The sequence below is a fragment of the Patiria miniata genome, unplaced genomic scaffold (genome assembly GCF_015706575.1).
Source record: "Patiria miniata isolate m_02_andy unplaced genomic scaffold, ASM1570657v1 HiC_scaffold_20, whole genome shotgun sequence".
NCBI classification, from domain to species: domain Eukaryota; kingdom Metazoa; phylum Echinodermata; class Asteroidea; order Valvatida; family Asterinidae; genus Patiria; species Patiria miniata.
Window position 1 is genome coordinate 24,152,195 of NW_024037059.1, and position 15,785 is coordinate 24,167,979.

General features: G+C 38.7%; 1 protein-coding gene across 2 annotated transcripts in view; it reads right to left on the reverse strand.

Moving 5' to 3' along the window:
* Positions 1–2,097: 2,097 nt before the first annotated feature.
* LOC119728265 (lysine-specific demethylase 4C-like) overlaps positions 2,098–15,785 on the reverse strand; it is a 48,163-nt gene continuing 34,475 nt past the window's right edge. The window contains exons 14-18 of one of the 2 annotated variants that reach the window (XM_038200430.1): positions 14,814–14,978; positions 13,760–13,960; positions 13,048–13,218; positions 10,540–10,752; positions 2,098–4,117 (exon numbers count right to left, since the gene is read on the reverse strand). In XM_038200430.1, coding sequence (XP_038056358.1) covers positions 3,728–4,117; positions 10,540–10,752; positions 13,048–13,218; positions 13,760–13,960; positions 14,814–14,978 — 1,140 coding nt within the window. In that variant the 3' untranslated portion in view covers positions 2,098–3,727. The remainder of the gene's footprint in view (positions 4,118–10,539; positions 10,753–13,047; positions 13,219–13,759; positions 13,961–14,813; positions 14,979–15,785) is intronic. The other variant, XM_038200431.1, reaches the window with a different exon arrangement.

Here is a 15,785-nt window from a genome sequence, read left to right on the forward strand (position 1 = left end):
GTAGATTTGTCTATTGTTTGAAGAAGAAAAAATTCTCAGCTTGCAAACAATGAAAGTATTAGATAAAGAACAAATGCAGTATGAATAACATTTGTGTAAGCGTACATTTTCACTACCTTCAGTCAGAATTCAGTTCAAAACAATAAAGAAACGTGGTGCAGTACTTATAAATGTGACCTGACTTTACAGCCATGCTGTGTGAATTATGCAATGGACTAGCAAAAAAATCAAGGCTGTGGACAACATTTGCACATTCGAACATGCAAATGTTGTCCACAGCCTTGATTATTGTTGTAATTATCACACAAAATGGTGATTTAATAGGCCACTTTTTTCAATCCGTGATATGTGTGTGGATTGGAAAAAAGTGGCCTTATTAAATCACCATTTTGTGTGATAATTACAACGGGTCCAGATATCTACATCTCAACAGTGCAGATAATAAATAACCATCCAAAATAGTGTTTAACAGGGAACTTTTTCCAAGCTCGAGAAGTCACCGGTTCCCGCATCACTGGTAATTAGAACTGATTTGCATATGGGATACGTATGCAGCTTGGAATAAGTTGCTTGTCAAATCACCATTTTGTGTGGTCATTTCATATGGCACAACATGGGCAATGTGCATTTCACATCAAAATGAATAAAATCTTTGGGTTTGGTCAAATGATCACACAAAAAGGTGATATAACCAGCAAGTTTATCCGAACTGCAGACGTATATGATCCCAATTTTCACATGACACATCCAGGATTGAATCAAAATTTATTAATTATAAGGCAAACAAATATGTATACATGTAGTTGACCATAAAAAAACAAATCATTTGCAATCAATTTCCATCCACACAGACCTGCTTGATTGTTGATAACATTTTCTCCTTAAAATATGATGATTGAAGTGTTTGACTGAATATTCAAATTATTTTCCAGGATGTGGGCAACAAACTAAACACAAACTCCGTGTCTGACACAGAAATATAAACATATTTACATCAGCCATTCCAAAAAGAAATCCATTGGTAGGTATCAGGGAAGAATATGTACCACAAAACATTTGCATGAAATAAACATTTTCTTACTACTTGGCAATTTACAACCAAATAAATTAGCTACATTAAACTTTCAATTTTAAGTAAATGCCAATTTAGATGATTGACTGTGAGTGGTTTGTCTTTTGACATATTTGAACCACTTTCACAACTGCAACAAAACCTACCAAAACTCAGCACCCAATTAATTGACATAATAATAAACAGTTATCCCATCAGATGGCCACTGAGGGTTGTATCCAAGTAGGCCAGGGGCTGTATTCACAAAACCCAAACTTAAGACAATACGTAAGTCACACTTAAAGGGAAGATACAACATTTGCAAATATCAAAAAACAGATGATTAATTTATCACAAAATACCTTCTAAAGGAACCTGTAAAATCGTGGCTCCTGTTGTGCTGACATTAAAAAAAAAAAACTGCATTTTTTCCAATGCTGGTCAGCCGACCACCGTTGGAAAAAAAACTGGCTTTTTCCAAAAACTGCTCCTAATTTTTCATATTAAGCTACTCCGCATTTTCTTTGCAATTGCAATGCCATCAATTGTACCCGCGCGCCCGCTTAAAATTCAAAATCTGTTAGAATGTCCACAAACTGCAATCATAGGGCTGTCAGACATTTTCTTCATCTTGGCTTCATCAGTGTTCCAAATGTGTTCAAAACACAGTTGGGAAGGGTTCCAATAGTTAGATATTTACGAGGATTTCCATTATCTGCTAGAAAGTCCAGTTTACATTTATGTCACGAAAATAAGATGGGCACTCTGCGAAAATGTATCATGAATACAGCTTAACTAGTAAGACTTGTCTAAGTCGCACATTTAAGTGGGGTGCTTACTTTTGACTGATGACTCAAGTCCTTGTGTGAATACGGCCCCAGCACTTGACATGACATTGTGAGCAACCTCCTCAAAACTAGTGAACTATCCAGCTTTGCCTGACTGGCTAACAAGGGGCTAGATATTTGTATCTGTGACAATTTGTTAATGTTTAGAGAAACTGACTCAGCAAGCCATTCAAGTCAAGTGGGTCTCTCAAAGCAAGGTTTCAAGCACAAGAACAATGGACTCAGAATATTATTCAAGAAATAATTCATTCTCAAAAACACTATTCTTTTTATACAATCAATTGAAATCATGCACCTTGTTCAAGTACACAGACTCTTGACCATCACTTCATGCTCATATAAAAAGCTTGATCTGCATTCCTGAAGGTTTTGACACACTAAACGTCACTGCAGTTTCATCAGTAAAGTGAAGCTATGTTCTGTGATGTGACATTTCAAAATTATGCCAAATTAAACAAAACTCTCTTGCTGATTTGTTCTATTGAAAATTGACAGATCCAACTTGTACAAAAATACCTGCTCAGAATGCTATTGTTATATATTAATAACTTCTTTGAAAGAACCCATGCCTTGAAAAGTTCAAATTATCATATTGTTGTTAATTTCAATTTATGTTGATCCTTTCACTGTGAACACCAACAAAACCCACTAAAATTATTATATATTGGATGGCTTTGAGGTGGATACAAGAATATGTTGTCATAGCGAGTGCTATATATTCTTGTTTCCCCCGACAAAAAGCCATCCCATATTATTATTATTATTTATATCAGGCTGACTTGATTCTCAAGAAATACAAGACACTGTCATAATTTCTCCTAGGAGAAATTATGATAAGGGCACACCGGACAATATCAAAAGTAATATTGTCCGCAATCTATTTGAAGCTGTCATTGTGATTATGGACAACAATGTGCGTATACCTGGCCTGCTGCACGCTGCACGCTTCGTGCTGCGCGGGCGTCCGTGTTTGATCGTACCGCGTGCTACGCTCTGTTGACTGGTTGAAAACTGTGAGTTTCTACGCTCTTGATCTTACGGAAACCAGCGAAAATGCCTGGATAAGGGCGCGCCGGACAATATCCAAAGTAATATTGTCTGCAATCTGGGTACTTTTACTGACAATATTGCTGTCATCCGGGTACGTTTTACAAAAGCATACAATAACCTGATTTATTTTTACCGCTGGAAGCCTGATATAAATAATAATATATTATAGTTCCTTTCTATTTCTTAAGGTTCCCAGTAAGCGAAAAGGAAGTTCATTGGTGCTGCGTATAAGCTGTGAGAAATGGTCAACCATGCAGTATGGCATGGAGTATTAAAAGCAATTTATTGACGCAGACGTTATAATACGAATGGTTTGTTTGTACTTCACTTTGGAAGCAATTATTTGGGAAGAATGGCATAATGCATACATGTAATAAATCAACTTTGTCTACCTTATTAAACACACATTTTAAGGATGAGATATATATATAAATATAATTGACATCAAGCATGCATGCAGATGTGTGTAAAAGGTTTGATGTTAACAAAAAACTTAGATACACACCAAATGATATTACCTTTCCCTCTTTCTCACTATATACATAATGCATATGTACAAGTGTTACTAATGAGAGTTAACAACTTTTATAATAAATAACTAATACCTAAATAACATTCTAAAATGAACAAATTCACTGAAAACTGATGTATTTGAAACCACTTTGAACTACATTTACTGGTTGAGCAATCGTTCAATAAAAATTGCAAGAGAATATCTGATTGTGAATTGGGCACACACATACCATGTGATGCCACTGCAACTGTCCGTCCATACACATCATGCTTCAATATTGCAATCTCCTTTCATCTCTTGAGGGAAGACTTCAATCTGGGACATATCTGCCTGTGCTTGTGCTGTGTCTGGAATGAGCGCTTCGGTAAGGTTGTCCTGTGTTCTATCTGGTCTTACTCCATCAATCACTGCCTGTGATTGGTCTAGGATCTCTTCAGTATGTTCACTATGGTGTGCCAGGATAACCTCCTGCATTGCCTTGTTAGGCATGCCATGAGTACTTCTACTGTTTGCTGCCTTGTCTCTTGTATTAATGGATGTTTTGTCCTCGGGTTCAGATCCACTTGAAGCATACAGGCTGTACACATGACGATGACGTTCCTTCACTATCTTGTTTTCCCAGAAATTCTCATGCCGCATGTCCGAAGCAGTAGACTACAAAAAATGTATTTATAAAATGTATTAAGATGCCGCGAAAAACCAATGAAATAAATAACTAAACATACAGTAAACTCCGGCTAAACCGACATCGTACAACTCGTCAAATCGCTCAAGTCGGCCGTCTGACTTAAGTCCCGATTGTAATGCATTTCCATTGCATTTTGTACTTCTAAGTCAGCTTTTATGAGTCGCCATTTCGCTCAAGTTGTCGTGTTATTCTCGGTCCCCTTTCCATAAAAGCATTACAAAATACTTTGTGTAAGTCGGCATTCAATAAATCACGCATTGGCATCGACTTCCCGTACTGCGGTTGGAAAAGTGTCAAGTGTCGAGTGAAAAGTGGTTTCGCACGGTCCGTGATCACTGCATGCATCGGTGTCGAAAAAGGGTGTCCTACTGCATACATCACATATGCATCGTGAGCATACCCCTCTAGGCTGTACGCATGCGCTCTGTCCATTTTGGGGGTTGTCTTATTGAATGACTACTGCTGCAGTCAATGCGTGTGTGGTATACACCGGACCACCCACGCATTTAATTTGTTACTGTGCACGTACATATGTATCATGGTCTCCACTATCATACCCCAAACGTGATGGCACAATTCGAGTATTCAATTCGTTACTGTGCACGTACATGTATCATGGTCTCCACTATCATACCCAAACGTGATGGCACAATTTGAGTATTCAATTCGTTACTGTGCACGTACATGTATCATGGTCTCCACTATCATACCCCAAACGTGATGGCACAATTCGAGTATTCAATTCGTTACTGTGCACGTACATGTATCATGGTCTCCACTATCATACCCAAACGTGATGGCACAATTCGAGTATTCAATTCGTTACTGTGCACGTACATGTATCATGGTCTCCACTATCATACCCCAAACGTGATGGCACAATTCAAGTATTCAATTCGTTACTGTGCACGTACATGTTTCATGGTCTCCACTATCATACCCCAAACGTGATGGCACAATTCGAGTATTCAATTCGTTACTGTGCACGTACATGTATCATGGTCTCCACTATCATACCCCAAACGTGATGGCACAATTTGAGTATTCAATTCGTTACTGTGCACGTACATGTATCATGGTCTCCACTATCATACCCAAACGTGATGGCACAATTCGAGGATTAATTTGCTGGATTTAACTCAAGCATTAAGGAGATAATCCAGGGTAAATCAAAGCCAATTAGTGCAATGAATCATGTGTGCAAAAGACCATTCATGTAAGTCGGCAAAATGACAACTTACAGCAGATATCGGCATTCACGTAAGTCGTCACAAATCCTCGGGTCCCGAGAGTGCCGGTTTAGCCGGAGTTTACTGTATCTAATTGGCATCGAACAAATCACACTTGTTGCGATATCAAATCTCAAATCAGTGATTTTGACCAAGTGAATGCATGAATGTAAAGTGGTTGCACCCAGGCATCTGTGGAACACTAAAAGATGTTTGTTTCTCCCTGCTGTAAACCCAGTGATCTCTTTATGCTGACTGGATAGCACACACCCCTGACTGGATAGCACACACCCCTGACTGGATAGCACACACCCCTGACTGGATAGCACACACCCCTGACTGGATAGCACACACCCCTGACTGGATAGCACACACCCCTGACTGGATAGCACACACCCCTGACTGGATAGCACACAACCCTGACTGGATAGTACACAATGTTGTAGGGACATTCTTTCTCCTCAATAAGGCCACCACTTATGGACAGCTGTGCTGGACAGAAAGGGAAACACTGTGATGTATGACATTATTCAACTAATCACATTTACTTGAGTTAACAAAGACAGCCAGTGTTTAGATGAAATATGTGTGGACAATAACTCACTTTTATGTTGACATTAATTACATAATATTGGATGGCTTTGAGGGGATACAAGAATATATCGCACGAGCTATGATATTGCACGAGTTGAAGACGAGTGCAATATTGTCATAGCGAGTGCAATATATTCTTGTATCCCCCGAAAAAAAGCCATCCAATGTTAATATTATCTATATCAGGCTGACTTGATTCACAAGAAATACATTTCAAGACACTGTCTTTATTTCTCCTATTTCGTCAAACTATTTGAAGCTGCCATTGTGATAATTGACATCAGTGCGCGTATACCTGGCCTGCTGTGTGCTGTGCGCTACACGCTGCATGGGCGTCCATGTTTGATGGTATCGCGCGCTACGCTCTGATGAGTGGTTGACAACTGTGAGTTTCTACGCTCTTGGTCATGCAGGAACCAGCAGAAATGCCTGGATAAGGGCGCGTCGGGAAATATCAAAAGTAATATTGTCCACAATCCGGGTACTTTTAGTGACAATTGCTGTCAACCTGGGTACATTTTACAAAAGCATCCAATATGCTGATTTATTTTTACCGCTGGAAGCCTGATATAAAGAATGAGTCTGTTTAATGTCCACATATTTTGGCCCATCCTATGTCTACAACCATCTGCAAAAGACTCAAGCATGGCTTCCCATTATCATTACAACACTGTAAACGTACAGAACCTGTTACTGACGGATACATTTTGAAAAGTGTTTCTGCAGTGATTATATTTACAATTATAACACCTCACCCACAGATTCTGTGTCTTGATTGGCCGAGAGCGAGTCACATGTTACTTTCTAATTTTGCTATCTTTCTGTGCACGGCCAAAAGTACTATGCGCATAGCAACCAAAGTACTATACCATTAGCAACCAAAGTACTATTTCCACGGCGCGGTATTTGTGTGCAAATGCATGCTGGTGTGTGCGTTGCGCGTTGTGCGTAGCGCGTATTATTCCAAAGAGAGCACGCCGCAGACTTGGGTTCAAACATTTCGTGAAGGGTTAGTTTTTAAGAGAGAAATACATTTCCCACCAATTTTGTATTGAAATTGAAGTTTATTTCAACTGTGTTCAGATTTAAATAATGTAAAATATTAAAATCAAGCAGAATCTGTAGGTGAAGTGTTATAAAACAAATATTGAATGCTTTATCTCGTGGTGAAGTAAAACTAGCCTCCCTCGGTGATTCATGGACCATTCTATTTTCCCTCGGCTTCGCCTCGGGAAAATAGAATGTCCATGGATCACCTCGGGAGGCTAGTTTTACTACACCACTCGAAGCATTCAATATTTGTATAATGTCATCTCTTTTAACATAACCACATGATGGATGCTAAGATTTGAAAAATACATTTTAAGGTTTGGTCACTGATCTCTTAAAAGCTCTGTTGCGGACCTTTCATTATGCTGAAATTACCAATGTAGAGATAAGTGCCCAATTTCATGGCTCCGCTTGCTATAGACCATGTAAGTCTCGCGCATAAGCCAAGGTCACGATTGAATTTCCGGGCACCTCCGAGCCGCCAGGTATAGGACTTTTACGTGTGGTTGATTTTGTTTTCTATAATACCTTGTTTTTATGAAGATCTGAATCACGAAACGGCCATACGTATGGATGATAAATTCAAAAGGAATTTGACGATATATGAAAACTACATGCCTGTTGTCTAAATTATTGAAGAAACACAGAAAAAAATGTTTCACCTGAGCATCAGGTTGCAACGTGATTGGCTCATTATCGGGATGAGGAAACCCCTCCCCCCCCCCCCTCCAAATCCCTGTACGGCATCTGCATACTCTGGCACTGACGTGTGCAGACGTGAACGTACATGTATGTACATGTACATTCAGGCCTCGCAAAATTTTTTAAAATGTAATTGCCCTTCGGGCAGGGGTGTTTGAAATCTGGTTGCCAGAATTTCATTTTCAGTTGCCCAATAAAAATGGCCGATTAATTACACTTGCATGATCATCGCCGGCATGGCAAACTGGAATCAAAAGATTTGTGGCTGGTACCCTGCCCTGTAATTCCCATAGAAGTAACGCACTTACAGAGTTGGGTTATCAGTGAATCAAACAATGTGCGACTGTGTCACGTGGACACCATTTTTTTTCTTGGTTTTAATCTTTTTATTTTATTGGTAAGAGTCACCATTGGATATTAAAAAACAAAAGGAAAAACTCATAAAAAACTCAGAAAAATGGGAGTGAATTATAGAGTCCAGCAAGAGTTCCAAAGCACAACATACCGTAGCGCTCGTTATAAAGCACTAGTGGGATGTTGGTAATCTACGCATAAAACAATAACGGGTACCAGCCAAAAGTACAGAACTTGGTCAATTTCAATCTGTACATAAGTCCGGCTACATTATGCAGCAACGTTTCACATTTTTTCGCTCTCCTTTTCCCTAATTTGATGTATCATTCACATTTTGCAAACTGAAATGAAAAGAACAGTGTCAAAACAAACTATTTCAAGAAAACTACTCGTTTTACAAGTTGAAGCTCGAGGTGCCCGGAAGTTTGGTTTCTTGTAAACTCTTGAATGTTCTCAGGGTCAACTTACACGCTCTATTAGTGAAAAATCCCTGCTAACATGTACTGTAGCAGTAACATGTACTGTATGCATGGTTAGCACATAATTATTTGCTAGCATGGTTAGCACATAATTATGTGCTAACCATGCTAGCAAATTATTATGTGCTAACCATGCTAGCAAATAATTATGTGCTAATCATGCTAGCAAATAATTATGTGCTTACCATGCTAGTAAGTAATTTTGTGCTAACCATGCTAGCAAATAATTATTAGCTAACCATGCTAGCAAATAATTATTAGCTAACCATGCTAGCAAATAATTATTAGCTAACCATGCTAACAAATAATTACTAGCTAGCACGGTTAGCTAATAATTATTTGCCAGCATGGTTAGCTAATAATTATTTGCTAGCATGGTTAGCTAATAATTATTTGCTAGCATGGTTAGCTAATAATTATTTGCTAGCATGGTTAGCTAATAATTATTTGCTAGCATGGTTAGCACATAATTATTTGCTGGCATGGTTAGCTCATAATTATTTGCTGGCATGGTTAGCTCATAATTATTTGCTAGCATGGTTAGCTCATAATTATTTGCTGGCATGGTTAGCACATAATTATTTGCTAGCATGGTTAGCTCATAATTATTTGCTAGCATGGTTAGCTCATAATTATTTGCTAGCATGGTTAGCACATAATTATTTACTAGCATGGTTAGCACATAATTATTTGCTAGCATGGTTAGCTCATAATTATTTGCTAGCATGGTTAGCTCATAATTATTTGCTAGCATGGTTAGCACATAATTATTTGCTAGCATGGTTAGCACATAATTATTTGCTAGCATGGTTAGCTAATAATTATTTGCTAGCATGGTTAGCTAATAATTATTTGCTAGCATGGTTAGCTAATAATTATTTGCTAGCATGGTTAGCTAATAATTATTTGCTAGCATGGTTAGCACATAATTATTTGCTGGCATGGTTAGCTCATAATTATTTGCTGGCATGGTTAGCTCATAATTATTTGCTAGCATGGTTAGCTCATAATTATTTGCTGGCATGGTTAGCACATAATTATTTGCTAGTATGGTTAGCTCATAATTATTTGCTAGCATGGTTAGCACATAATTATTTGCTAGCATGGTTAGCTCATAATTATTTGCTAGCATGGTTAGCACATAATTATTTGCAAGATGGTTAGCACAGGCTGGTGATGGTGAGTGCTGAATTGTGTGATTAGTAGAGCCATGAAATTAGGGGTGCATGCCTGTAAATAGGCCAAAAATCCGTACGCCAAGCTCATGAATCAAAGTTATACCCTCAAAATATTCTATATTAGAGAGTTTTGAGTGCCATAAAATTGGGGAATTGACGAGATATGGTAATGAACCTCTGGCCCAGACTTGGGGCTTCCAATTCTGAGCATTTTGGATGCTATTGGGCTCGAAAATGGCGCTATTTTGCCATGTTGTGGAGGGATCGTTTTTCAAGATGGCTACTTTTCCGCTTTGGGGAAAATAGGGGTCGTCTTCTTTGGGTGAGAATATCTCGAAAAGTCAATGGTCAACCCACTAAAAATGAAAAGAAAATGAAAGATGACACATTGATCATCATTTTTCTGTGCAGCTTGAATACCTGTGAGAGTTCTGAGTATTTTTAAAAGAATTTTGAAGTATGCGCATTTAGCACTAGTGTCTATGGGATTTTTTTTGCAGGGTTGCACCCTTAGGCCCGCTTTCTTTCTTTTGGTCTGGTTTTTGATGCCGCATTGTGTTAAAGGTGCCTTTGGTTTTTCTGGAGCCCTCCAAGTTTTATAGGCCCTTGATTTCCATAGGCCTAAAATGTTCCTAAGCCCTCGGCACAGTGCCTACTAGTCCATCCTTGCTTCTAACATCGACAGAAAAAAAATTAGTGCAACAAAATCTAGACAGAAAGGAAACCAAAGCACAAGCCACCCGGTCCTGAGAAAAATATGGAGCAGCTAAGACCTTACATGAGTGAGAGGATTTGAACTAACCAGTTTTGTAGTCACTTTCTTTGGAAGGGGTTCTTCTTGTGAGTAAAGGTCTTCACGTTTGACTCTCAATACAGAACCATCTTCAAACTCTACATCATACATCTGAACCATGTAGCTTTTGACAAAGGTGCCTCTATAGACGAGACCATCTGTCCAACGCACTGTAACTGCATCACCTTCACTTGGAGGGCCATTTCTCATGCAGTCATGACTCTACATACAGAAACAGTAGAAACACAATCTCAGAAATATTGTCTGCTTTGCATGAAAACATTCAGCTTTGTAATAACCAACCTGCATTACTTACACTGCCACTTACAGAGTGCTGACCAGTTTCATGTACCTTCATACCATAGCACTGCAATGTATTTGTTCTGAAATCCTGAATTAAAATACATATACACATATATCTATTTTGTGATAACCTTGTGGAGATGTACAGTATTCACCTTTTCACCTTTATATCCGACTTACAGATCCTTGTCATTTAATTGGTGGAACTCACATCACGTGTCATTCGTTATTACTACCATTCACGCCCGGGCTCAAAAAGTACTATCCGCCCATGGGGAATGGGAAATACTATTGAACAGTTATAGGATCATTCTTGTTCCATGACCAGTATTTGTGTGCAAATGCATGCTGGTGTGCGCGTTCAACGTTGCGCGTAGCGCGTATTGTAGCCAGCGCTACAGCGTTGGGTTCAAACATTTTCGTGAAGGGGTGGTTTGGAAGAGAGAAATACATTTTTCACCACTTTTGTATTGAAATAAAAGCTCAAATATATCAAATGACAAGGATCTATTGTCAGTTATATAAAACAAATATTGAGTGGCTTTAAATTGTGAAATGGGAGGAATATTATCGCTCGGTAAAATCTGGACTTTTCCAGTTCACGAGGCAAAGTCCAGATTTTACCTTGCGATAATATTCCTCCCATTCCACGCTGATCCACTCAATATCTGTATAATAGAAAATTGCCCTGTGAAGACTTATCTTTTGTTCCCTATTATACCCATGTCTCCACAGGGTACCATGTATTCTGGTGTAAATCGAGGATTTTCTATTGTTCCTCTTCCCTTTTCCTTTGTTTATACTCTCAACTTTTTTGTAACAGCTCTCATTTGTTTTGTAAACGTTTTGTAATCGAGGTCATCCTTGATCTGGTTCCTGTCCTCAATTCATTGATGATGTTGCACGTGTGTGTCCTCGATTTACACCATAAACACACCCAGACTTGTTTCACATACCTAGTGTGGACTTTCCTTTCTTTTCGTGTAGTTAAGGAACACCACTGGAAAAACTCATTTTTCTCAAACTGTGAAAACTCTTACAACCCAATTTTTTTTCAATGATTCCCTTTAGTGTTTCTCTTCATTCTGCTACAGATAAACCTAACCCAAAAATGCCTCTAAACCTGTTTTCCAGAAATGGGGAAACACTGTGTGGACGTGGGGTAAGTCCACACTTCGTCGCTGCTACCTACATTATGTGGACGTCTTTTGTTCGGAAGTCCACACTGCGTATGTAAGACAAGCTCACCCAAGTGTGTATTTGCCTGCAATCGGGGACCCAGCCATGTGCTACCAGCGGGCGGCACAGACACCTATTGTCCCTTTTTTGTTTGTAACTTTTTAGAAGACCTCCCATATAGTTGTACACGGTCGCCAAACTGGGGACCTTCGGGAATTGGGGACCCTATTGTCCTCTACTGTTCAACGTCCCCTATTGAATGCAGAAACAAACTCACTCATACATGTAAACACACAGAAGGAATACGCTATCGCAATATGCCCCTGTTGGCTTAAAAACCAGGGTGATAAAATGTTAAATAGTTTTCATACATTTAAGAGGAGTATTAAAAGACAGTTGCACAAAATGTGTTCCTCAAACAAATTTATTTCATGGACCCTGTAAGAGAAGCCGGGCAGTCGTAAAACTGATCCTGGCACGCTGTACATTCTATCAAGGACGCTTTCAATGGCAAAAGCAGTGTGCTAGCTTTTGTTCACATAATGTGTCACAGGGCAGTTGCTTTATAGGACAGCATGCACAATGGTTTGGCCAATGAAGGGGGCCTCTTGTGATTATGTGCCCTGTAATGCCAAGGAATCCAGCTCATTGTGCAGACCAAATGCAGGAATAGACTTCCAGTCAATAGCCAATCTGAATCCATTGAATACAATTTTGTTTACAGGCTTGCTGGTCTTGTTCTGTGTTGTTTTACTTTAATATTAGATCCCACTGACGATTTGCCCATTTTCTGAGAACAGTAACTGTCAGTGAGATAAGAATAATACTCCTGGATACATCTCCTTACTTAGTTCTTACATTCAGTAACACAAGTACCAAGCTATGTCTAGAAACACTACCAATGAATGGTTAAAGTCTTCTCAATGTCTCAAACATTACATTGATTCAATCAAATACATGTACACACATATCATCAATATTACAATTACAATTCCTACTATTTTTCTTGCCTCTTCTGTTCAAAACTCAACTCACCTCAATATCATGAGGATAAAGATTGTCGCTGTATGAGCCATCATCAAACTTCACATGGTAGAAGGCCTGTTGGTAATCTGCAATCACCTCTGCCTTGTAGTATCGACTGTTCTTATGTTTGGCTATGACTGTCTGGCCAACACAGATGTCCTTCAGTGGGTAATCACGAGGCTAGTATCAGAAAACAATGTCAAATTGTTCATGTCAAATCACAAGTAAAATAAACATTACGGCATCAATAATTGTAGTTTGCTGACATTCACTGTCAATACTTATGCTTGATGTGAAGGATCAGTATGAACTGTTCTACTTACTGTTGTGCCCTACTCATGTGAGGTAATACAACACTCTTACCATATTCATATTGGCAACACTGCATTAAGCTAATCCCTCTGATTTGTCACCTTCTGCTTTTCTATTACTTAAAAATATTTGAGTTATTGTTAGCTGTCATGATCTCTCTAGTCAATACACAAATAGACCCCTCTCAAATGACGTCACTGCCTACAGATTGTCACATGCATCGGCAAAGTGGGTGTCAAATTTCCGTGACATGCATCGGCTGTGCAGTATTTCAAAGAAATTTGTGTTTGTACTGCACGCACCTGATGTCGTTGAATACACATTTGTAATTGACGTAGGCAAGGTGGCTGTCTATGAGAGGGGTCTATGGTGAGTGTACAATTATAATGATTGTTTCCTGAACTCTTACATTGTCCCTCATCTTGTCTGAGTATGGGTGTCTGAGGCAAGTAGCATACACTGCAAATGGCCAGTCACAAGGTTCCATTACCACTCCTGCTGCTTGAGCACACGTTACATGGAATGCCAAGGCACATCTACCCACTGAACATTGGATTAAGCCGCCAAACTTGCTACCCATCTTGATGAATGGCCGACAGAAGAAACATTTCTGGACCAACAAGAAAATTCATGAATCCATGCACATATTTATTTCCATTCACACTTTCAATCAAAAAGTCAAAACAAGTCAAAATTACAAATTTCCAACGATTTTGTACAACAATTTTACTTCACGTTTTGTGAAACGCCCCTCTAGCTATGTCTATGGTATGTACCTCGCGCGAGTGGAACTAAAATTCTCCTTTTATGCGTGAAATGTGGTGCACAATGCATGGGTGCCGGTATTGTGTGAATTAAGGACTCTTTGAAATACAGACTCATGTGACATCGGAAAAGTGTTTAAAACCAGCCAGCCGGTGTTTTATCAACCATTTAAGACCGGTCACATGACGGGCTCTCGACCAATAGGAATGGGTAAACTGTCTTAGGTATTTATGAATGGAAGTTAAAGGTATTATACAACATTTGCAAACATAAAAAACAAAACTAAAAAAATTATTCTGAAATTTCTTACTTGACTGTAAGTGAATAATGGTCTCAAGCATCCTGTGAAATCATGGCACCTGGTGTGCTGTCATTTTCAAGAAAAGTGGTCACGGAATCAAACAACAAGAGCATTTCTTTTCTTGATTTTTTTTCTGACCAGTCCATATCTATTGCTCTGTTTCATCTGAAGTAGGGTCAACACAGAACCAGACAACAAGAGCGTTTTTTTTTATTGATCTTTCCAGCATCTATGAACACAAAACTTTAAACAGGTCAGTGTAAAAATATTTGCTATAAAATACTAACCCCCTCCATCAATTTCTGAAAATTACAGCAAAAACATTTAAAGGGACAAAAACAAGGATCTAGATTGATTTCCTTATCTTTATCTGGTCGATTTTCTGAACATGCCTTACCAGTTTTAATCTTGCAGGGGATATTTTGTCTATGTTAATGGGCTCTCTAGCTTGTACATCTTCAAATGTCACTTCAGGAATAGCCATAGCACACACAATATGTGCCCAACGCCCATTTGTGGTTTGCTTGAGAGCGCCTCCACGAAGATTACATAAGCAACATTCCTGCAAATAAGACGCCACAAACAGATGTGTATTATGTGGTGGCAAGTAAGAAACAGCAAAACACTCTTTGAAATTCCTGCATCAATACATAATTAACTTACTTAGTTGTAAAAACATTTCCATCCTCAACTGCTGATCCATTTTTTTCTTAAGATTTGCATTAAGCAGAATAAAACTGGGTGACGGTAACTAGTATGGGTTTGCCTATTATTCATCCAAAATGGCCAAAATTCTACAAGATCAATATTCACTGATAAAGACAGCATCAATATTATCATTTTTTTTTTACACCTTCTTATATTAAAAAAAATGGTAAGAGGTGTACAATGTGCAGTGACTAATAGTAACCTGCATCCCTTTTCTTCACTCCTAGTAAACCCTAACCCACCTCAATCCTCCAAAATCCTCATGGCAGTTTTGAAAGGATTATGGAGGATTGAGGATAAACAGTGTTTAAGAAACATGAGGTTTTTGGAAGATATAGAATGAGTGGTGTTTGAAAAGGAGGATTATTTTGGAGGATTGAGAATGAATGCATTTTTTGAGGCAGGACTGTCTGACGATTTTGAAGGATTGAGTCACTGAGTATCCTTCACTTGAACATAGGTGCAAAATTTTGGAGGATTTTGGAGGATTGAGGATGGTTCCTAGCAAAAAGGGCTTAGGGTGTTTGGGTTAAGCCACAGGCCCCAGCTCTAGATCTTTGTGCCAATGACATCAGTATTTGTTATCTCTGTTTCAACATTATTGATTTCTAAACCTGCGGATCATTATTGCCATTATTTCAAGCTAATGTAGTTTTTAGTC